General features: G+C 35.9%; 1 protein-coding gene across 2 annotated transcripts; it reads left to right on the top strand.

Annotated features, from left to right (window-relative positions):
- The first annotated feature begins 18598 nt into the window (after window positions 1-18598).
- Window positions 18599-23974, top strand: LOC110883874 (probable ubiquitin-conjugating enzyme E2 24). Of its 2 annotated transcripts, none has more exons than XM_035985278.1 (9): window positions 18599-19046; window positions 19549-20114; window positions 20210-21492; window positions 21885-22010; window positions 22114-22461; window positions 22552-22615; window positions 22697-22836; window positions 22957-23268; window positions 23360-23974. In XM_035985278.1, exons 3-9 carry the CDS (start codon window positions 20212-20214, stop codon window positions 23600-23602), a joined length of 2514 nt encoding a protein of 837 aa, XP_035841171.1. In that variant the 5' UTR covers window positions 18599-19046; window positions 19549-20114; window positions 20210-20211; the 3' UTR covers window positions 23603-23974. The 2 variants fall into 2 exon arrangements, with proteins under 2 accessions (XP_035841171.1, XP_021987220.1); XM_022131528.2 differs by having other exon boundaries at window positions 20202-21492.
- Window positions 23975-25006: the final 1032 nt, after the last annotated feature.

Below are 25006 nucleotides of genomic sequence, written 5' to 3'. Positions count from 1 at the left end.
CAAATTAACCGAACCGATTAACCAATGACTTCGGTTACGGTTATGGTTAATGCTCATAACAGAACCAAATTGTCGCAACCCCCGATCCCTTATCTATCCCGGGAACGGGCGGACGCGAACACAGAGTTTTGGTGGTATTAGCTTGTTAAATTTGGCAGCGGAAATTACATCAGGACCGTAGTTAGGAAATGTTTATCAGAGTAAAACCACCATATTTAATATTAATAATCACATGGGCAAAACCCAAGTTTTTGATTACAATACATTTATAGGGATAAGCCCTATTTTATTGAATTTAAAACATCGTTTATTAGGTAACTTTTATAGCCACATTTTTCCCAAGCCTTTAGTGCTCTCCAGCTGGCTTTTTACTAATTGGCTGTCACATTGTGTTACCTGAAACGCGTTTTAAAAACATTTGTCAGTGGGAAATACTGGTGAGTGAATCCCAGTTTAATCAAGAAATATTTTAATAATTAAAATAGTATTGAAAGCGATCACATTGTTTATTTCTACACAATTACTCATTCAGTATTGTCAATCCTGACTTGTGGGTCATATTACAGATTGGCTAACTCATTGTCCAATGGTAACGTACTGTCATCCCCGACTTACTACTCGCGGTAGTAAATTTTGTATACAAAACCCCAACATACCGGCAGTAATTGAAGAACTACAAAGACTCAATCACCGCTTAATCACATTGTAAAATAATTAAAGTTTTGTAAAATATTCCAAAAAGGTTAAAAAAAGAGGATAAACTCATATTGCTATCTTAGACTTCGCGTAACGGTTTTCTGGGAATAATCTATAATTTATACAAATGTACATAGGTTAGTATCATAACCCTTTGAAAACATTAATGATACCCTCCCCGAGACGGTATTCCAACAACTAGTCGGGCAGAACCACGACAGTTGTTACGGAACCCTAAATCAATCGGGCAGCGAATTTATTACAAAACTGGGGTTATAATACTTACAACGGAGCAGAACCTCGCTAATTAGGGGGTATAATACCAGCTTTCTATGCCTAATATTTCAGAATTTGAGATACAAAAACGTTGTGAGCGAATTCGAAATGAAATCCGATGCCTTCTATTTATACTTGCTGAACTAAACTCTCACGCGGCCCGCGTAAAAGATAAGCGGGGCTTACGCGGCCCGCGTACTAGCCCGGGTAGGGTTTAGGTGATCCGGGTCATCACCTAGCTTAGCCACGATGTCGACACGTGTCGGCCTTTGGTGTTGCTGCGTTGTTGATCTTACGCGGCCCGCCTTAACTTAAGAAATCAACGAAGTCAGTTTTAAGCCTTGATACCACCCGCGTGAAGGTTGAGGTGGGTCCAACGCGGCCCGCCTCAGCTTAAAAATCAGATTTTTAATGCTATATTGTATTTCGGGCTCGGTTTTCACATACGGGGTGTACATAAAGACATATTGGGACATTTTAAGATATACTAGGGTGTCGGAAATATTATGAGGGTGTTGGTTTTACCGAGGGTTGTTACATTCTCCCCACCTTGTTTTAGAGCTCGTCCTCGAGATCTACTGGAACAAATGCGGATATTTCCGTTGCATTTCAGATTCAAGCTCCCATGTATACTCAGGTCCTCTTTTGGAGTCCCACTTAACTTTGACCAGAACTAATCTCTTGTGTTTGAGGTTCTTGACTTTCCTGTCTTCAATCTGTAGAGGCCTTTCTACAAACTTAAGTTGTTCATTTACCTCTATATCCTTAAGAGGTACTATTAGCGATTCATCAGCTAAGCACTTTTTGAGATTAGATATATGAAATATATCATGTATTCCTGCCATTTCCTAATAATCTCAAAAGGTCCAACATACCTGGGACTTAGCTTTCCTCTTTTTATGAATCTTACTATTCCTTTCCAAGGAGAGACTTTTAATAATACTTTATCTCCTACTTGAAACTCCAACGGCTTGCATCGATTATCGGCATAGCTCTTCTGTCGGTCACGTGCTGCTTTCAGTCGTTCCTTGACTTGAATAATCTTGTCGGTTGTTTCTTGTACTATCTCAGGTCCAGATAGTTGCTTTTCCCCAATTTCTGCCCAACAGACTGGGGTTCGGCACTTACGTCCATAAAGTGCTTCGAAAGGTGCAACATTGATACTTGTGTGATAACTGTTATTATAAGAAAATTCTATTAAAGGTAAGTGATCGTCCAAATTACCTCCAAAATCAATTACACAAGCTCTAAGCATGTCCTCCATTGTCTGAATAGTCCTTTCGCTTTGTCCGTCTGTTTGAGGATGGTAAGTTGTGCTTAGATTCAACTTGGTTCCCATTGTTTTTTGGAAACTTGCCCAAAAATGAGAGGTAAAACGGCTATCCCTATCAGAAACAATTGACAAAGGAATTCCATGTAATGAAACAATTTCATTTACATATAATTTAGCTAATTGTTCCATACTGAAAGTTTCTTTCATTGGTAGAAAATGAACTGACTTGGTTAACCTATCTACAATCACCCAGATTGTATCATTTCCTTTCTTTGTTTTGGGTAATTTAGTAACAAAATCCATTGTGATTAATTCCCATTTCCACACCGGCATTTCTAACTGTTGTAATAGACCTGAGGGTTTCTGGTGTTCAGCTTTAACTTGTGAACAGGTTAAACATTTAGAAACATAGGCTGCTATGTCCTTTTTCATTCCTATCCACCAAAAATTCTTTCTTAAATCCTGGTACATTTTATCACCTCCTGGATGCATTGTATACTTAGATTTATGAGCTTCTTCTAATATACAATGACGTAGGTTTCCTATTTTAGGTATCCATATTCTTTTCTTATGGAATCTCCAAATTCCATCTGTTCCTTGTTCTAACTCTTTTAGCATACCTTTTAATTTTTCAGTATCTTCCTTGATTACTGATTCTTGTGCTTCTCTTATTTGATTATTTAAATCTACTTGTAGATTTAATTTAAGAGAACGTACCCTTTTTGGCTTTTCATGATACTTTCGACTTAAAGCATCAACCACTACATTTGCTTTCCCTGCATGATACTGGATATCACAATCATAATCACTAAGCATTTCCATCCAGCGTCTTTGTCTCATATTTAACTCTTTTTGCCCAAAAACATACCTTAAACTCTTATGGTCGGTGAATATGGTAAATTTACTACCATAAAGGTAATGTCTCCAAATCTTAAGGGCAAAAATTGTGGCTCCTAGTTCTAGATCATGGGTTGAATAATTTTCTTCATGATTCTTAAGTTGTCTAGATGTGTAAGCTATAACCTTTTGACGTTGCATCAATACACATCCATAACCTAATTTAGAGGCATCACAATAGACTACAAAGTCTTCAGTTCCTTCTGGTAATGCTAGTATGGGTGTATGGGTTAATCTTTGCTTAAGGATTCTAAATGCTTCTTCTTGTTTTAATCCCCATTCAAACTTAACAGATTTACAGGTTAGCTTAGTTAAAGGAATGGCTATTCTAGAAAAATCTCGAATAAATCTTCTATAATAACCGGCCAATCCTAAGAAACTTCTGACCTCAGTTGGTGACTCATGGGTTTTCCATTTAGTAATTGCCTCAATCTTTGTTGGATCCACATGAATTCCTTCATGATTGACTAGGTGTCCAAGAAACTGTACCTGTTCTAACCAAAACTCGCACTTTGAAAATTTAGTGTAAAGCTTTTCTTTTCTTAATAAACTTAAAAGAGCGTGCAAATGCTTTGCATGATCTTCCTTATTCTTAGAGTAAATGAGAATATCATCTATGAAAACAATTATGAATTTATCCAAATATGGCTTACATATTCGGTTCATCATGTCCATAAATGCAGCTGGGCATTGGTTAAACCAAATGGCATGACAGTAAATTCATAATGGCCATACCTTGTTCTGAATGCGGTCTGAGGAATGTCCTCTTCCTGTACCTTTAATTGATGATATCCTGACCTTAAATCGATTTTCGAGAAAAATCGAGCTCCTTGTAGTTGATCGAACAGATCATCGATTCTTGGTAATGGGTACCGATTCTTAATCGTGATTTTGTTCAATTCACGGTAGTCAATGCACATACGTATTGATCCGTCCTTCTTTTTAACAAACAATATTGGCGCTCCCCATGGCGATGAGCTTGGCTGTATAAATCCTTTTTCTAACAATTCGTCTAATTTTTTCTTTAGTTCCTGCATTTCAGCGGGTGCCAAACGATAGGGTGCTTTGGCAATTGGTGATGTTCCTGGTATTAAATGGATTCTGAATTCGACTTCCCTATCTGGTGGTTGCCCTGGCAATTCTTCTGGAAATACATCTGAAAATTGAGATACTACTGGAATATCTCTTAAATCCTTTCCTTTAGTGTTAGTGATTATGGAAATCACATACACTAATGACCCCTTTCTTATGTAACTTGCAGTTTTCATCACAGAGATGAATTTTGTAGTTCTAGATGGTTTATCTCCTTTAATTGTGATCACTTTACCTTTTGGTGAATTTATTTGAATTGACTTTTGATCACATAAAATACTGGCTTTCTTGGCTATTAACCAATCCATTCCTAAAGCAACATCGAATCCTGCCAGATTCATGGGATAAAGGTTTGCAATAAATTTCTGATTTAAAATTTCTATGCTTGCTCCCTGCAAGATCTCAGAAATTCTAACAGTTTCTCCATTAGCTGTTTCTACTAAGCATTCTTGTGGTAGTTTAGTTAATGATTGATTTAGGAATTTGCAAAATGATGTATTAATAAAACTTTGGTTAGCACCAGAGTCAAATAATACTTTAGCAAAAATATCATTAACTAAAAACGTACCAGCTATGACATCTGGAATCATCTTGGCTTCATCTGCCGTCAGAACAAATGCTCTAGCATTTTGAGTATTCTTGTTATTTGTAGCCGGAGCTAATTTTGGGCAATTAAGCTTGATATGACCTTGTTCTCCGCAGTTGTAACATATACTGTTGTTAGCTTTCTTCCTGCAGTTTTCTTCTTTGTGTCCCGATATTTTGCAAAAGTTACAGTATATGGAGCATCTTCCTGAATGCTTTCTTTTGCAATTTTTACAGTAAGGTGTAGAGGTAGAACCTATATTTTTCCCACGATTAAAATTTCCAGAACGAAATTCTTGTGTGAGCTTCTGGGTTAGGTTCCTTCTTTGATCTTTTTCTCGGGTACGGACTAATTCATCTGTCAAGGTATTTGCTAGTTCTACAGCTTCTTCTATGGTTTGCGGTCTAGCTGCCTTGACTACATGTCTTATCTCCCCAATTAATCCCCAAATATAACGGGAGATTAACACTGGTTCTGGTGAAGCAAGAGTTGGCACTATTCTAGCATATTCGAAGAGTATTTTAGTGTATCCCTTACTATCCACACCAGTCATCCTAAGATTTAAGAACTTGTTTGCTATTTGTTCCTTCTCATTCGGTGGGCAGAATTTCCTTTCTACCTTATTCTTAAATTCTTCCCATTCCATATTGTAGGTTCTATCACTTCCTCTTGATTAGAGGATAGTGTTCCACCATTCTAGTGCTGAATTCTTAAATAGATTAGAAGCAAACAATATCTTATCTTCTTCAGCACACTTGCTTATTCTTAAGACTGCCTCAGTCTTCTCTATCCAGCGTAGGGTTGCAATGGCCCCTTCGTTGCCCGAGAATTCCATTGGTTTACAGGACCAGAATTCTTTATAGGAACAACCATAAGGCATGGTTCTTCTTCTTTTGGGAATGGGCACTTGAAGTAGAGATCCATTGTTTAATCTATTTTCAGGTTCAATTGGTCACTTACTGCTATGCTTACTCTTATTATTCGCTTCTTGAATAGTTTGAATAATAAATGGCATTGCATCTATGATTCCTTGTGCCACAATATGTTGAACGGCACTATTATCCATTTGGTTTCCATTTTTATTGATGCTTGGATTCTCATTAACCACGTTAATGCTACTATGGTTATCATTATTCAGATTTCCTTGATTTCCTTCATTGGCCATCTGAATTTTAAACATTTATCCCATATTAATATCACAAGATAATATTTAATATAGTTAATCACATAACACGCAATCTAGCCAAAAACGTCGATCATTGCGACTTTTACTCTATTTCCATATACTATTATGCATCTATTACACACTAGTACCAAAATAAAAATTACAATACCAATAGAAATAGAATCACACTAATAGTAATATGTATCCGTACACACATATTTTATTTTATTTTTATTTTATTTTATTTTATTATATTATCATTACTATTATCGTTTCATCCATCACATCACGGATATGGATTTATCCCAAAATCCATATGTCACACCCCGTTCTGCGGCGGAAGCACGAGGTGTGATCATGAAAGGTTCTCATTGCATACGAAAGGTAAACATACTATATGCTCGAAAAATAACTTTAAACATTACATTACCGAAAACATAAGTCAAGTGTTTACAACACATGATAGCATATTGTCTTAAAAGTTACAACTTTATTTAACGATAAACAAAGCGACATCCACGAGCATGCGTAGGACCACGCGCACATCCACCTTTAGTTACCTGAAATACATGTGAGTTTTGGAAAAACATCAACATAATGTTGGTGTGAATTCATGCAGTGATTGTTTTTGAATGTTTAATATCCTTGAATGAAAACATAGTATAAAACTGGTAGAATGAATGAATGTTTGAATGTAACTCGTAAAATGTATGTATAACTGGGTACTATGACTGTTTGAATGTGTGAGTTTTGCTAGTGGTTTGCAAGGCCACTAACATATGTCACGACATAGGAAGCCACCAAACCTAGGCATTTTCGTCACCTTGACTGAGACACAGAAGCACTCATTGGTAGAAGTAGGCCAAGAGTGGGGTTGCCTGAAACCCATTAGATCTAACCTTTTGTTCCGCGGTCTGAATGTATACGTTGATTAATGGTGCTTATGGTACCCTATTCGAGACATGGTCTGGAATGTTTCACTTGAATGTTTTTGTACCCATCATAACATATGCAAACAATATTCAATTTGTGACATGTATTTCACCCCCGAAGTGTAAAACAAAAAAAACAGTTAAAGAAAAGGGGGAGCATGAACTCACAACTTTGCGTTCCTTGCGTCGTAAACTTCACCGGATTTGCTTAATTAACGTCGTAACCTATACGCGTTTTCTTATCGTTAGTCACTAGACTTGCGTCGCACAAGTTCAGTCACTCACTTTTGTGTATATTTTCTTGTGTTAAAAATATTTTATATTTTTAACTAAATGTCTTACTTATATTATTTTCTCACAAATAAATATAAGTCTTTTGTGTTTTGTACTTTGCACCCGAATTATGTGTCTAGTATATTGTATGTGTATCTTCATGTTTATACTCCTCATGAGTATTTAGTGTATTTTTTTACGTCTTAATACGCTAGCATGTATAACACATATGGTATACACTTAGCACAAAAGTTGGTGATAAATAATATATATATTTTTCTTTCAAAAATGCATACTTATATCCATTTTTATGCTTGAAGAAATCCTCATTTCTTATCACCAAAAATTAGGGAAACCTTGGTAATACTCTTAAATACATTTTTAGGGAATAAGTTTCTCAAAAACTTATATTTTTCTAAGTGTCAAGATTTATAAAAATTTTGACAGAGTTTCCCCTAAAAATGGAGGTTTCCCATGTTTTCAAAACATGTGTTTATTTTCTTTTAAATCGTCAACAATCATCAACAACAATTATCAACAATAATCATCAACAACAATCACTAATTTTCCCCATTTCATGAACTTGAATACTTACCAAAATTGTGTAGTAACTTACTAGCACATTTAGTAAGTCTTGTTATCTTTATAAATAAGTTTGATTTCTTAAAAACCTTATTTTTAAAGAATATGAAGTTTCACAACTTCTAGTCAGTTTTTACGAAAATTATTTCTTTGCTAAAAACTTTTGTTACACAAGTGTCCACACACTTGTTTGTTCACAAAAATCACTTTTGTTTGTGTAAGATCCGGTTTAGAACATGTGATTTCTTTTGACGCTTGGTCTTTTGAAAATACCACTTGTAGCTACATAGATCGGCTATTTTTAAACACTATTTCACAAGTAAAACGCTTTTATACAAGTTCATGATTCGTATGTGGTAGAGCTTCACCCTTTAACCCTTGTTTCATTCAAAACAACCTTATGTCATGATTCATGATCACGACCAAACCGGGTTAAACGATGATCCGAGCTACCACAACATAGATCGGGTCTAAATAATCACAAATTTCAATTACTACAACATTTACACAACTAGTGAGCTTTTAACCATCGTTTTTCATGTTTTTAGTAGACTTTAATGAACCATTTTGTAAGATTTCGAGTTTTAATCATTACACATCACATTAACCACTTCAAAATAGTTCAAGAAGGTGTATTAAGTAACATACCACTAGCTCGAGGCTAGGGAGGAATCTAAGCGCAAATGAAGTGGATAAAAGCTAGAGGATGAGCTCCTTCGATCTCCGAGTGTACCAAGCCTTCTTATGCGTGACACTTGACACTTGTATGATGTTGGAATGTGAAGAACAAAATCGAAAAATATGATGGATGATCAAGGGGTGTTCGGCCGAAAGTTTTTGAGGGAGAGGAGAGAGTAGTTTTATGGTGTTGGGTGGTGAATTGTCTAATGTGCCATCTCAAGGTATTTATAGACATTCCATATGGCATATTCCTGGCATATTCCTGGAATATTCCTAGCATATTCCTGGCATATTCCTGGAATATTCCTAGCATATTCCTGGCATATTCCTGGAATATTCCTAGCATATTCCTGGCATATTCCTGGCATATTCCTGGAATATTCCTAGCATATTCCTAGCATATTCCTGGCATATTCCTAGCATATTCCTAGCATATTCCTGGAATATTCCTAGCATATTCCTAGCATATTCCTGGTATATTCCTGGAATATTCCTAGCATATTCCTAGGTTTTCTGCGTTGTCTGCGTTTTGCAGTGTAAGCACTGTGTCGCGTAGGAACACACGGTACGCGCTTAAACATGAAAAAAATATCGTTTTTAAGCGTTTTAACTTATTTTTTCAACACGAACCTGATTAAAATTAAATTTTAATCATAACAGAATATTTGTGGGATTAAATATTATCCGGGCGGCCATCAACGTTCGTTTCGCAGTTTTGTCGTAATTAGTTCTGCTCTTAAAGTGTGTTTCGGGTGCTTTTAGTGCTTATTTTTGCTTTCGCAATGTCTATAAATTAAACCCTTATATGTGTTCTTGGGTTTTAATGTATTCTTGTCGTAGGACCTACACCTAGGCCTCCATTCTAATGTCTGACTGCTTTCTGCAGTTCTGTTGACACATTGTGTCTTACCGGTGAGTTTACTTAGTATTTTTGACGCAACGCTCTCGTTTATGCATAAAGCAATATTTTGTAGTATACAACGTGCATGAATTCACTTGTTTAACATGTGTTCAGACATTGCTGACAATTAAGCACATAATTGTAGTTATTAAATAATAATTAAAGTGTACGGAAGTTACCGGTTTGGTGCCAGTTGTCACACCATATTGCGTTCATCGTATTTCCATACGAGACGCTTTCCCACCTGACGCATTCTCTCACTGTTTTCTAAAATTTTCTCACCAAATGTCCTAAGTTCTTGGACGTTTTCTGCACTCATTGGGGGCGCAGGTTCTAGGACTGGGTTCGGAATCTGGGGTGCGGGTTCCTGATATGGGGGTGAAAGTGCCTGAAATCGGTAAGGATCTTCTAACATCTCCCTAATATATTCATCGTGGTAATAGGGATCTAAAGGGTCCATACTTGGATAGGCTCCTATGTTCTGTATGGGTGTGTCTTCCTGTATCGGGTAACGTTGCACAAAGTCCCTATTATCGTCCTACCAGGGTCGTAATTTGGGTCTATGGGGTTTGGTGCAGGTACCATAGGGATTTCTTCTGGGTTGAAATCGTGCATCTCCACTTGGTTTTCAAGGTTTTCTATCTCCATGGGTTGGTTTGGGTTTTGTGGTTGTGGGGCTATTAGTTGTTCCAGACTTGGGTCAGCAGCAGTTGTAGCTAGGATATGGAAATTGACTAGGCTCCTATTAAGCATATCATGTGTATGAGCATCTGTCTTTCGCTTAGCGGCTGCTAAAACTCTTTGTCGTTGCAACTTTCGCATTCTTTTTCTACGTGCAAAGGCTTCCTTACTGAACCATCCTCTTTTCTTATGAGGGAATGGCTCTTCTGACTGGGCTTTAAAAGTAAACATTCCTTCTTCCTGATCAGCAGAATACCCAGAAAGGGCAGGCTGTGAAGAGGTACCTTCACTCCTAGGTGAATCAGACAACTGGCGACTCATGTCTGAGGGTCCTTGATCACTCATACTGTAAACTAACAAATAGTCAAATAACACATAACAAATAAATGCAGTTATGCACGTATTTTCATAATTTATTTCCTAACACAAAATTTAGAATTTAAGTGTCAGCAGAACACTTCTTTGGCTCTTACCAGTGGCTAGGCTATGATACCACCTTCTGTCGCAACCCCCGATCCCTTATCTATCCCGGGAACGGGCGGACGCGAACACAGAGTTTTCGTGTTATCATCTTGTTAAATTTGGCAGCGGAAATTACATCAGGACCGTAGTTAGGAAATGTTTATCAGAGTAAAACCACCATATTTAATATTAATAATCACATGGGCAAAACCCAAGTTTATGATTACCATACATTTATAGGGATAAACCCTATTTTATTGAATTTAAAACATCGTTTATTAGGTAACTTTTATAGATACATTTTTTCCCAAGCCTTCAATGCTCTCTAGCTGGCTTTTTACTAATTGGTTGTCACATTGTGTTACCTGAAACGCGTTTTAAAAACATTTGTCAGTGGGAAATACTGGTGAGTGAATCCCAGTTTAATCAAGAAACATTTTATTAATTAAAATAGTATTGAGAGCGATCACATTGTTTATTTCTACACAATTACTCATTCAGTACTGTCAATCCTGACTTGTGGGTCATATTACACATTGGCTAACTCATTGTCCAATGGTAACGTACTGTCATCCCCGACTTACTACTCGCGGTAGTAAATTTTGTATACAAAACCCCAACATACCGGCAGTAATTGAAGAACTTCAAAGACTCAATCACCGCTTAATCACATTGTAAAATAATTAAGGTTTTGTAAAATATTCCAAAAAGGTTAACAAAAAGAGGATAAACTCACATTGCTATCTTAGACTTCGCGTAACGGTTTCCTGGGAATAATCTATAATTTATACAAATGTACATAGGTTAGTATCATAACCCTTTGAAAACATTAATGATACCCTCCCCGAGACGGTATTCCAACAACTACATCAGGCAGAACCACGACAGTTGTTACGGAATCCTAAATCAATCGGGCAACATATTTATTACGAAACTGGGGTTATAATGCTTACAACGGAGCAGAACCTCACTAATTAGGGGGTATAATACCAGCTTTCTATGCCTAATATTTCAGAATTTGAGATACAGAAACGTTGTGAGCGAATTCGAAATGAAATCCGATGCCTTCTATTTATACTTGCTGAACTGGACTCTCACGCGGCCCGCGTAAAAGATAAGCGGGGCTTACGCGGCCCGCGTACTAGCCCGGGTAGGGTTTTGGTGATCCGGGTCATCGCCTAGCTTAGCCACGATGTCGACACGTGTCGGCCTCTGGTGTTGCTGCGTTGTTGATCTTACGCGGCCCGCGTTAGCTTAAACGAGGTCTTACGCGACCCGCCTTAACTTAAGAAATCAACGAAGTCAGTTTTAAGCCTTGATACCGCCCGCGTGAAGGTTGAGGTGGGTCCTACGCGGCCCGCCTCAGCTTAAAAATTAATGCTATATTGTATTTCGGACTCGGTTTTCACATACGGGGTGTATATAAAGACATATTGGGACATTTTAAGATATACTAGGGTGTCGGAAATATTATGAGGGTGTTGGTTTTACCGAGGGTTGTTACGCAAATTGAACCGTGCACAACCCTAGTGTGCCCCACATCCCACGAAGCCATGCGGCTTCCAATCTCCCGCCTCCTGATGGTATATCGAATAGTCTAATAATAAGATAAAGGGTTATGATCGAATATAAAGTCGCCTAAAAATAAGAAGTCGTAAGAAGGGTATCAAACCGACTCCGATTGACCTCATTCAAGCAGTATTGAAACCACCTCATCGAACTCTACGATATGAGATTTTAGGTTTTCACTTTTAGATTTATAGTTTGTAGATTTTAGAATTTTTGTTTATATGATTGTGTCTTTTTATTTAGTACCGTGTCTTTTCTATATTTGCGTTGTTCTGTCTTTTTTGCGACTCATTGTGTCTTTTTTTTTCCACAAAATCATGCTAGATTTTTCGGAATTGTGTTATATTTTGTCCGATATTGTGTTATATTTTGTGATCTGTTGTGCCTTTGCACACTTCTTAGATTTATGAGAATTTGTAGGGTAACTTTATCCATAAGAAAAATACATCTATTTTTTAGTTTGGTTCTAATTTTTTAAACCATATAGTGCAAAAAGCAATTTGAACACTAGGAAAAAGTGAAGACTACATACAACCAAAAGCGAAGTGAGGAATGACACAAGGATGGTTGCTAGAAGTAGAATACGCAATGGAATATTCTTTTCTGGTTACCGGATACGTTTGGCTTTATATATAACTAGGTTAGAACCCCGTGTAATACACGGGTTGAGTAAATATAATTTTGTATACCAAATAATAAAAAAATATATCTTTAAAAACCTAGTTTATTACATGGGTTATTAAATGTAATTTTATATACCAAATAACAAAACAATATATCTTTAAAAATATCGTTTATTACATGGGTTGAATAAATGTAATTTTACATATTAAATAATAAAAAATTATATTTTTAAGAACCCCGTGTATTGTATTGGTTAAGTAAATTTAGTTTTATATATTAAATAACAAAAAAAGTTACATTTTTAAGAACCTCATATATTGTATGGGTTAAGCACATGTAATTTTATATACCAATCAATAAAAAAATATATCTTGTTAGGGTGGAGGGTATGGTTCAATCACTTTATGATGTTTGAGTTATTCTCTAGCCAATAATATCATACCATGTCAAGTCCCCATTCCACTTCCCATTTTGTACTCAATCACTGGCAATGGTTCAAACACCTAGCGAGTGGTAAAGAATTAAAAAAAAAATTGTGATTGGTTGAAAGGGATTAGGACCCACCATTAAATCCCCCTCTCTCTTCCTTCCTTCCCTCCTCTTCCCGCATCGGTGAGTATACACCGAATTACCCACTCCCCGCCCACCGAAATTTTGCCGGCGACCGTTCACCGCTCGGTGAAAGGAAGTCCCCGAAGGGTTCACCGAACCATACCGTCCACCCCTATATCTTTATAAACCCTATGCATTAACTTTTGAACTAAACTGACAAAATGATCCAAACCACATGGACTAAAATGACATTTAACTCTTTACATTATATTAATTTATATTTAGTGTATGTCTTTTGTTAATTTCAAGATAAATAATTTTGAAATCTAATAAATATTTCAAAAGACATTAAAATTTGACAGAAACCACAAGAACCAACGTAAACTTTCCTTCAAAAATCAACTGTGGGTGTGGACTTTTAATTGTTTATTTATTGTTTTTATTTATTAGTTTACTAGCTTATAACCCCGTGTAATACACGGGTTGCATAAATTTAATTTTATATAATAAGCAATATAGTTATATCTTTGAAATGTCACGTATATTGCACGGGTTAAATAAACATACTGTAATCAATTAACACGTATGATGTCAAGATATGTATTTATATGATAAATTCGTTATACTATTTACTTATTAAAATATTAATTTGTTTATTTATTTATTATTAGGTTAGAAACATGTGTATTACATGTGATAGAACCAATGAAATATTAGAAGTAAAAAATCGAATTAACCAAAGATGTTACAATACCAAAGATTGAAACTTTAGAATTAAATTCACAAAGATTGAAACTTTAGAGTTAAAAAGAAAATCAATTTCAAATTATGAAAACAAAAGAGATAAATAGATATAGTTAAATTGATGTTTAACAATATTATTATTATTATCATTAGTATTATTATTATTATTTAATAGAAGAGATAAATAAAAAAAAGGTAAGAAATTATCAGAGAATGACATGTGTCTAAAATAGATTTTTATTTATTAGTATAGAAAGATTTGTATCTAGAATATTCAACTAACAATAATATATGACAATTATAATAAAAAAAGAAAGTCCGAAAGTCAGATTAAATTAAAATTTAAATTTATATTAAATTTTATTTTATAATTATCTTTTGATTAGTATTAATTATAATTAAGTAGAAGATAGAGATGAGAAAACTAAAAAATAGACGGCTCCAATGAATAACACGTGTCCCTCCATTAGTTTATTTTATTATATAGTATAGATTAGTTAAACAACCATATATGGTATAATAACTCGTATTATATTCCTAGAGTAAAAAAAAACAAATATATGACATGTAAACCTAAAGAATATAACAATTCATATTCAAAAAATAAGCAAATTAGAGAAGACAACTAGAATTAAGCAATCCGCGTTGCGGCGGGAGCCTAAAACGATGCCAAATAACATCAATGCCACACCGCAGGTAGCGACCACCAACACTGAAGTTGCGGCGTGTTAATGCGGAAATATAAGACCGAAACATATAACATGAAAAAAATAACTATGTCGATTTAGGACACACACGTTGCGACGAACTTGTTACATGGAAAAAAATAGACGTAAAAACGTTGAACCACACACGCACGTTGCGCCGTGTTAACTCGCAAAATAACGTAGAAAAGAATAACTAAGTCAATGTAGGATCCGCCCGTTGCATCGAACTTGCCAAAAGGGGAAAATAAACACATTGCAACATACCTGTCAAATGTGAAAAAATATTCGAAAAACATTGAACTACACATGCACGTTGGGACGTATTAGCTTGCAAAATTTAGAACGAAACGTAAAATGAAAAATTTGCGAAATATAAAAAGTACGGGGACCAAAGTTGTAAATAAAAAAGTTTTGGGTTAAATTACAAAAGATGAAAAGTTTTGGGTTAAAACTAAACAAATTAAAAGTGTTAAAATACAAATGATTAAAACTTTTGTGTTAAAAATGAAAAATCACAATTTTTTTTGGAAAACCCCCATACTTGGGATACAACACATAATGCAACAATTTGTTGCAAATTTATATTATTGAAATGAGACACTAAAAAGCAAATTCATATCAAATACCTAAACCAATAAATCAAAACCTAAATCTTCGACTTGAAGAGAAAATGAGTCATGATAGTCATTTTCATTGTATGATAACGAAAGTCATCATTTTCAGAGCGAAAATGATTTTAATATGAGAAAGGTAATAAGAAAACAATAATATTAATATGATGTATCTTAAGATGAGAGAGAAAATGTAAGACCATTCATTATACATCAGCATTTTCTTATATTCTGGATTTCCATCCCAGAATCTATGTTATACTTCTTTCTAGTTCCAATTCCCAAATTTTATATTTATATATATTATTTAAACAAGTAAAATGACAAAAATTAAACAAGAGAATAAAGAGAAAAAAAAATATGTATAGAGAGATTGGTAAGGTGATTGGCACCAAGGCCACAAGGTCTTCAAGGGGTGTAGAAGATTGGGAGGGGAGACACATATGTCCCATTATCCATACCAAGCCACGTGACTCCCAATCCCTCATTCGGTGCTATATCAAATAGTCTAATAAGAAAATTACCTCTATTTTTTTAGGTTGGTTATAATTTTTTAAACCTTATAGTGCAAAAAAACAATTCGAACACTAGGAAAAAGTGAAGACTACATACGAGATGGGATCAAATACAAACCTCAATATGTGTAAGAACTATAAGAACCAACCACTATTAGACATGTGTCCTTCATTAAAAAAACTAGACAAGGGTATTTTAGACTTTATCACTCTATTTTTTGAATTTAATTAATTCCAAATTTTAATTATCCCCTATATTCAAGCACTATTTCAAATCAAAATTTGAAAATTTCCAACAACAGGCACTTTGTAAATTAGCAAAATCTTCACAAATCGCAACAATAGGCACTTTGTTAATCAGCATTTTGTTAATCAGCACAATCTCCGCCAACAACAGGCAATTTGTTAATCAACACTTTCTAACAAATTATTACAACTATATGATTGTTTTAAACTAAGATAAAAGTCAATAAAGATAAGTACCAAGAATTCAAATAAAGAAATAAACAGATAAACTAAAATAAAAACTTGAAATTAATTTTCCATTACGCAGTTAGCATGTGTATTTACATAAATTTAGTTTCCTGTTGTGTTTGTTTTTCAAGTGCAGCAAAAAACAAATTTAATTCCCTGTTGTGCTTGTTTTTCAAGTGCTGCTAAAACATGTGCTACTTATTTTTTTCAGTATGTTTTTAATATGTTGTTTACACATGTGCTGGTATGTTTCTAAAGTTCTGTTAGCACATGTGCTGATATGTTTCTAAAGTGTTGTTAGCATATGTGCTGGTATGTTTTTAAAGTATTGTTAATACACGTGTTGGTTAGTTTTCAAAGTGCTGATTCAAATCACCTTCAAGCAGGATAAAATTTTATGGGAAGAATATTTAAAAAAATTTATGAAATATCTTGATGGGCAATTATATTGTAATTAACACATAATCAACACATTATCAGCACAATTATAAAACAATTTTTGGTAACTTTTTTAAAAGTTAGTTTTATAAATAAAAAAAGTATAACAATATGGTACTCACATTAAAGATAAAAAAATACTTGATTTTATGGTATATTTTTTTTTAAAAAAATAATAAAGTATATAAAGTTATTTTAGTTTAAAAAACTTTGGTGGAATTTGTATTTAATTGAAAATGTCAAATGACTAGCAATTTTACATAATTACCCATAACTTGTTAGTACTAATTTTTAATTATAAGGGTTTTATTTATAATCAACCATAACCCTTGATTTAAACTATCAATGGTTCAGATCTGTTCTTACGGTTCTTACAGTTAGCACTGTTTGTACAGGATCTCAACCCGACTACATACAACCAAAATCGAAGTGAGGAAAGACACAAGGATGGTCGCTAGAAGTAGAAAACACAATTGAATATTCTTTTCTAGTCATGGTTGTAGAAATCGCTAGTCGCTAGTCGGTCGGTGAGGTGGGGACTAGTGATTAATCGGGATTAACCGGGGATTAATCGGATATAATCGGGATTAATTGTAATTAATTGAAAATTAATCGAGATTAATCCGTGATTAATCGGGGATTAATCGGAGATTAATCGGTGCCTAGTCGGGATTTTTACAATCATGTTTCTAGTTATTGGATACCTGTTTGGTTTTATATACAATTGGTCAAACAATCATAGATGGTATAATAACTCGTATTATTTTCTTAGAGTCAAAAAACAAATACATGAGATGTATACCTAAATAATATAACAATTCATATTAGAAAAATAACAAAAAGAAAAGACAATGAGACACGAAAAAAAAAAAAAAAAATTCATCTCAAATACCCAAACCAAGAAATCAAAACCTAAATCTTCGACTTGAAGAGAAAATGAGCCGTGATAGTCATATCCATTATCATATTACGGAAGTCATCATTGGTGTGATATATCCCATTATCCCACGAAGCCACGTGCTAGCAAATTTTAAACTTAGATTTTGGTAAAATTAGAGGGTGGACTTTCAAAATCTAATATTCTACACTACAAAAATAATTCAAAAATTTTTGGTAAAATTTACACTATGAAGCGAAAAAATAGAGAGGGTCGGGGACCCATCTGGGCTCTGGCCCTCACTAAGAACCGTCACGTGGCTCTCAACCTCCCCTCCAGATAGCATACCGAATAGTCTAATAATAAGAAGAATTTCTACCAACGGAGTGGTGGTCTATTAATAAAGACAAAACTTTTAAATACCCGAGCTTGAGAGATGGGAATGTTGGATTCAAGTTTCACATACAACATAGATAAAAAGAAATTTGTCATTAAAGAATAATAAAAAATACTTTTATTTTGTTGGTTTTATTTTTTATAGTTAAATGCTATTTTAGTCCTTGTGGTTTGGGCCATTTTACCAGTTTAGTCCAAAAATTTCATTTTTCACCTGTTAGTCCAAAAAGGTTTCAGCGTTGCCATTTTAGTCCATTGGGTTAACTTAATCAATTTTTTCTGTTAACGAGAAGAGCAATTCGGTCATTTTATATGACCGAATTGCCGTTTTAGTTAACAGAATTACATATAAAATGACCGAGTTGCCCTTCTCGTTAACAGAAAAAATGGATGAAGTTAACACAGTGGACTAAAATGGCAATGGTTAAACCTTTTTGCACACATAGACGAAAAAATGAAACATTTAAACTAAACTGTCAAATAGTCCAAACTACATGGACCAAAATGACATTTTTTTAAACCGTTATAGTGGAAAAAGCAATTAAAAAAAGTGAACACTTATTATACAACCAAAAACGAAGTGAGGAAAGAGACAGAAGGATGGTTACTAGAAGTAGAATACGTAATGGAATATTCTTTTCTGGTTACTGGATACCTGTTTCAGTTTGGCTTTATATCCTCTTAACCCACTCACTTCCATCATTTTCTTCAACAAACAAACATCCCAATTCCAACAAAGATCACATTTTTATTTATTTTATTTCTTCTTGTTTTTACAGAAACAAACAAGGAAGAAGAAGAAAGATTCAGGTTTTTGATATGCATGATCATGGTGTGAGAGAGGGGATTTGGGGAGGAACTTTGCCTCTCTAAAGCCCCCCAAAAAATCCTCCTTTTTGTATAAAGTGTGCGTGTGTTTGTGCGTGAGAGAGAGAGAGAGAGATGGTTGAAGGGGCAAATGGGTATTCTTGATTTCATGTGTAATTGAATCTCTTCACATGAATGGAGGAAGCTGAACTATGATGTTTCTTGATTGCAGATGGTAACTTTAATTTTTCTTGAATTTTGCTTATTTTGTTCTTGTTGATTGTCTTACTGTTTTTGTTCATGAATTCTTGATAAAACGGTTATTTCTTTAGTTAAATTTCATGTTTTTTTTTTGATGTTGCTTGATAAGATGGCAATTTTAATTTTCTTGAATTTTGCTTAATTTGTTCTTGTTGATTCTCTTACTGTTTTCGTTCATGATCCCATAATAAAAAGGTTATTTCTTTAGTTAAATTTCATGTCTTTTTTTGTTTCTTGATAAGATGGTTTTCTAGGAAGTAACAATAATTGCATAAATTTTCTCTCTTTTTTATGTTGCTTGATAAGATGGTTTTCTAAATGTAACAATAATTGCATAAATTTTATGTCTTTTTATGTTGTTTGATAACATGGTTTCTTCAAGATTGCAAAGACAGTAGTAGTAAACACATACACGAAACATGAAGTTTCTCATGATCCTGTTGATTTATTGTTAATTTCAACTTTTGTTTCAACAGGTGCCGAAGTAAACTGATCATGATCATGGCTACTTCAGACACACGGTTAAACACCATCATCTTATGAAACATCCCAATTTCCTTAGCTTTAGCTCCAGTTCGATTCGATCTAGTTCATCTTGCTTTCGTTAGCTCGTTTTTTAGTCTTTTTATGCGTAAGAAAACTCCAATTCGATTCGATCTAGTTCATCGTGTTTTCATTTCCTTGTTTTTAGTCCTTTTATGTGTAAGAAAATTTGATTGAAATCAACGATTTCGATCAGCGGGCAAATCTCCTTTGGCAATATATCTTTGGCTACAGAAAGAACTCTTAGTTCCTTCTGCTGTCATTGATCTATCTATTTATATATTCGTTTCGTTAAACATTAGTGCAAATCTCCTTTGGCAATACCAGAACTTCTGGTAAAAAAACTTGATCCGTTTTTATCCGAAAAACAACGGGGCAAATCTCCTTTGGCATATCGGGTGTCTATTCCAGACCCCTTCCGTAAACTATCTTCAGATTCTTTGGAGATACGTACTATCGGTTCTTGATAGTGATATCAGTAATACTTCCATATCACAAGGTACCTTTCTTGTTCATTTTAAATAATTCTCAAAATTATAGTTTTTAATTCTTGAATATCACTTTGATTATCATTGTTTGTTTCAAGGTTTGTAGAAATGGATATCTTTTTGAGCGATTTCGATAGCTACAGCGAGAGCAGTAGCTCCGACGATCAAGAAGACGACGAGTTCATGTACAGTGGACAAGCTACCTCCATTCTCTCAAATCTTCAAGAAACAATCGGGAAAATCGATGATTTCTTGTTGTTCGAGAGAAGATATGTCCATGGTGACATCGTTTACTCGGGAAAAGATCGCGATTCGCAAATGGGAAAAGTAACAAACGTTGAGATCGTTGTGGATTTAGAAAACATCAATGAGAAGAAAGTGAAAGACATAAGTTCCAAGAAACTTGCGAAAATCCGTTCGATCTCGACGGGTGAGTTTGTAATATCGGGTCCGTGGGTTGGTAAAGCCGAAAACATAACCGATTCCGTTACCGTCTTGTTTGATGACGGCACCAAGGGTGAGTTCGCAGTAACGGGATTGGAGACCGAGAAGCTCGTACCGATATCACCGGATATAATCGATGATTCGCAGTACCCATACTACCCCGGTCAACGGGTCAAAGCCGTGAACATGACTCCGTCTAAGTCAACCCATTGGTTCTGCGGGTCGAAGAACAGGAACCAGGATGAAGGGACCGTATGCTCGGTCGATTCGGGTTTGGTCCATGTAACCTGGCTCGGCTGCGCATTACTCGGTTCAGAAAGCGTACCGGAACCACCATCGTTACAGAACTCAAAAGATTTGATTCCCGTTTCGTGTTTCGCTCATTCAAACTGGCAGATTGGCGATTGGTGTATGCTGCCGAAACCCGAGCACAGGAGTTTTACCGATCGTTTTCCTGTTCGTAAACAATCGAACAACCGTTCAGATTTTCAAGAAATCTTTGTGATTGCAAAGATGAAATGTAAAGTCGATGTGTTATGGCAAGACGGAAGTGAATCATGCGGGCTGTATTCGAATACCCTCGGCCCGATTAACGCACTCGATGCTCATGATTTCTGGCCGCATCAGTTTGTTCTCGAGAAAGGAACATCGGATGATCAACAAGATAGAAAGTGGGGTGTCGTGAAGGCCGTTGATCCGAACGAAAAGACCGTGAAGGTGAAGTGGGAGTCGGAAATCGAGGAAACTGTGAGCGCGTATGAACTAATCGAGCACCCGGGTTATTCGTATAACCAGGGTGATCTCGTGTTGAGGTTAAATAAAGGACAAATTGTTGAAGCCGGTGAGAAATGTAGCGGTGATCTGTACTTGGATCATATCGGGATGGTTGTTAGCTTGAAAAATGGCTCCGTTGAAGTCAAATGGGCTTCGGGTTTTACGTCTAAGGTACCGATTTTCCTTTTGGTCCTCCTCGAATATCTGCCATCAACAATGTTTCAACCAGACGGACGTTGAACCGGTCTCCTTACCAGTCTACTGGTCGGACTGGTCTGATCGGATGTAAGAACTGGGTGAGGCCGTAAATATTATACAAATAATATATAGGTTAAAAAAAAAAAAAAACTAAAACCCGGTTCAACCCCTAAAATATCCGGTTCAACCAGCCGGTTTTCCGGTCAGACCACCGGTTCCCAGTCCAACCGGCCGGTTCGACTCAAAAGCGGTCCGATAAGGTGAATCGAACCGATCCGACCGGCCGGTCCGGTTTTCAAAACATTACTTTATTTATATGGATTTGATCTTGTTACTCAGTACTCAGTTACTCACCGCTTGTATAGGTGGCGCCTCACGAGCTTTTACGGGTGGAAAAGTCTGAAGGTCCGTCAGCAACGCCGTTGCTTAACAATGACAGCATCCAAGAGGATCAAGAGAAGTCAGGGATTTCACCGGACCCGAGAGATAAGGTAAAACCGACCCTAACCGATGTGATAACTTGTTATTAACTTATTATAGTGTGCCCGTAACAAAGACTAATGTACTAAACATATAACTTTTTATTTGGTTTAGAGCTTTTTAGGTTCTGATGATGGTGATGATTGCTTAAAGACGTTATATGAATCGACAACTTTTAACGTCCCGCGAGCTGCTATCGAGCTTTTATCCGATGTGGCTAAGAGTCTGTTTGGGTTCCCGTTTTACGCATCATTATCGGCTTCTCCTGACCATGTCCCAGAAAACGAGTCAATGTCGGGTTTCGACAAGGAAGATGATCCGGTAATCGTAGAGACATCTTCGGAGGCAAACTTCAACGAGGTCAAAGAGTCAAAGGATGAAATTAAGCAATTTGACATGGTCAATGATTGCTCAAGCCACCACTTTGTTGATAGCCCGGGAAAGAGCTCGATATCAAGTCAGGTTAGTGTTCAATTTTGAGAATTTAACCTACAGATTCTCGTTACATAATCGACCCGTTAATTTGTTCAATGATGTTTCGGTTTCTTGTAGGTGAAAAGAAGTTGGTTAAAGAAAGTCCAGCAAGAATGGAGCATTTTGGAAAACAATCTTCCTGGTGAGATGTCGGTTTTTCTTACATACATCATTACCTTTAAATCTTAATGCGCGTTTTAAATCGTTACATCCGCTATGACAGAAACAATATACGTTCGTGTCTTCGAAGAAAGGATGGATCTAATACAAGCTGCGATTGTCGGGGCACCCGAAACTCCTTATCACGACTGTCTCTTCTTCTTTGACATTTTTCTACCTCCGGAATATCCTCACGAGCCCCCGGTAATTATTATTTACTATCTCACATCAGTTTTTACCGAACCCTGAGGTACACACGGGTCACACATATATCTTACTATACATATACCCTTGTTAAAACTCTGCACCTTTGGCTGCCTACAGATGGTGCATTACGAGTCTGGTGGGCTTCGGGTCAACCCGAATCTATACGAGTCGGGAAGGGTATGTCTTAGCCTTCTGAAGACCTGGACTGGAACCGGAACCGAGACATGGAACCCTGACGGATCGACAATTCTTCAAGTTTTACTGTCTCTTCAGGCTTTAGTGCTCAACAAAAACCCGTACTTCAATGAAGCCGGTTACGATCAGCAAATTGGGAGTCTCGAAGGCGAAAAGAACTCGGGCAGCTATAATGAGAATGCTTTTCTCATGAGCTGCAAATCCATGCTTTACATACTCCGCAAGCCACCTAAGGTAGGTCTCATTTCACTTCGGTTTTTACTCGTAATGTTTGCTTCAATCGGTTTTGAATCATAAGTGGCTCGGTTTTGGTGAAATGATGTAGCATTTTGAGGCACTTGTGGAGGAACACTTCAGCAAACGTTGCGTGCATATCTTGATGGCTTGTAAGGCTTATATGGAAGGGGTTCCGGTAGGCTATGCTATCGGCAGCCCGTATGTTGAGCCCGAAGGGCACACCGGGAATTCTACGGGTTTCAAGATCATGCTATCGAAGCTCGTCCCTAAGCTCGTGGAAGCATTTGCCGCAAAGGGTTTCGATTGTGGCGAGTTTAGTAAAACGGGCTAGTGGTAAGTCGTCAAATAATGTAGCCCCTTTTCGGATTCGGGTCATATCCGAAGAAATGTACAACTGTGAACGCATATGGTGCATGTTGTCTTCATAAAGGTGTAGTGTGTAAAGTGTTGGGTTTTATAAAGTGTCTCAATGTATAAAGGTTGTCAATAAAAAAGGTAGTTCTTTCTTGAAAGTTGAAGGATGTCAAATTCAGAGAAATGTACAAGCATTATTTATCTGGATTTGATGGTTCTTTGTTTGAGAAGGAAATTACCAAGGTGTGATGTGTAAAATGTTGGGTGTATTTTATTTGGATTATGTAACATATGTTGGTGTATTTTTTATTTGGATTATGTAACATATTTCATAAATAATTATGTAACATATTTCATAAATAATTATATCCATATAACATATAAACAAACAATATCACAAGTTTATTTTTTGCCGATGAGTCCTAGATCAATTGGTTTGGGAGGAGGTAACCTCATGACCTTCCAATGTTGAGGTCTGGGTTTCCTCTGGAATGATAGAGTGCGTGTGGCCTTTTGTTAATGGGTTCGTCCAGATGGCCAGACTTGTATAGTATTCGTTTACTGTTCAAAGAAAAACAAGTTTATTTTCTTAACGAACAAATACGAAAAAAATACAAGTTCGTGTGTGTGGGAGCTTGTTGCCTTGTTTCATCTTACCATTGAGCCAAACTCACCTTTTTTTACATACATTATTATATTACACAATACAACCTTATAATATAGGTTTTATGAATTCTAAAACTTGTCTTTTATAATGCATAATCCTTGTTACAATATTACATCATACAGTACAATTTCATAATTGTAAACAAGTACCAATTTTGATTTAGTTTAATGTCAAGACTTTTTTTTTTGTTTTGAACAGCAAATTTCTTTTATTCTTGTCTCTATGGGACTTGAACCCAAGAGCTCCCTTTTCCAAGGTGCAAGGTTGGAGAACTCGCTAGTCGCTAGTCGGCCGGTGAAGTGGGGACTAGCGACTACTCGGGATTACTCGGGATTAATCAGGATTAATCGGATCGGGTTTTTTATATGTAATTTTCAGTTTTATGTATAAATATATACATTTTTATAGGTAAATATTTTAAGTAGCTAGGTTTTAAATCTTACTCAACTCATTTATTTAAATATACATGATTAATTGTTGGAATTCAAATGATTTGGTTGGAAACTGACCGGAATTTAGAGGTTTTGGCCGGAATATACAGGTTTTTTGCTGGAATCGTCGACTTTTGGCTTGCCTAGTCGGACCTAGTCGTGCCTAGTCGGACCTAGTCGGGTAATAGACCGATTTAAGAAAAATTACTCAGTAACTGGACGACTAGCGATTAATCGCCGACTAATCGTCGCCTAGTCGCGATTTTTACAACACTGCCAAGGT

Source organism: Helianthus annuus, chromosome 16, assembly GCF_002127325.2.
Source record: "Helianthus annuus cultivar XRQ/B chromosome 16, HanXRQr2.0-SUNRISE, whole genome shotgun sequence".
In the NCBI taxonomy this organism is placed as follows: domain Eukaryota; kingdom Viridiplantae; phylum Streptophyta; class Magnoliopsida; order Asterales; family Asteraceae; genus Helianthus; species Helianthus annuus.
The sequence above is the reverse complement of the archived record's forward strand: the minus strand, read 5'-3'. Positions and strand labels throughout refer to the sequence as shown.

What these genes read in the sequence shown, in the direction of transcription:
- LOC110883874 (XM_035985278.1), top strand. Translation starts at nt 20,212, where the DNA reads ATGGATATCTTTTTGAGCGATTTCGATAGCTACAGCGAGAGCAGTAGC. An exon ending in CACCGGACCCGAGAGATAAG is followed by an intron (nt 22,011 to 22,113) that starts GTAAAACCGACC and finishes TATTTGGTTTAG; the next exon opens with AGCTTTTTAGGTTCTGATGA. An exon ending in AGAGCTCGATATCAAGTCAG is followed by an intron (nt 22,462 to 22,551) that starts GTTAGTGTTCAA and finishes GGTTTCTTGTAG; the next exon opens with GTGAAAAGAAGTTGGTTAAA.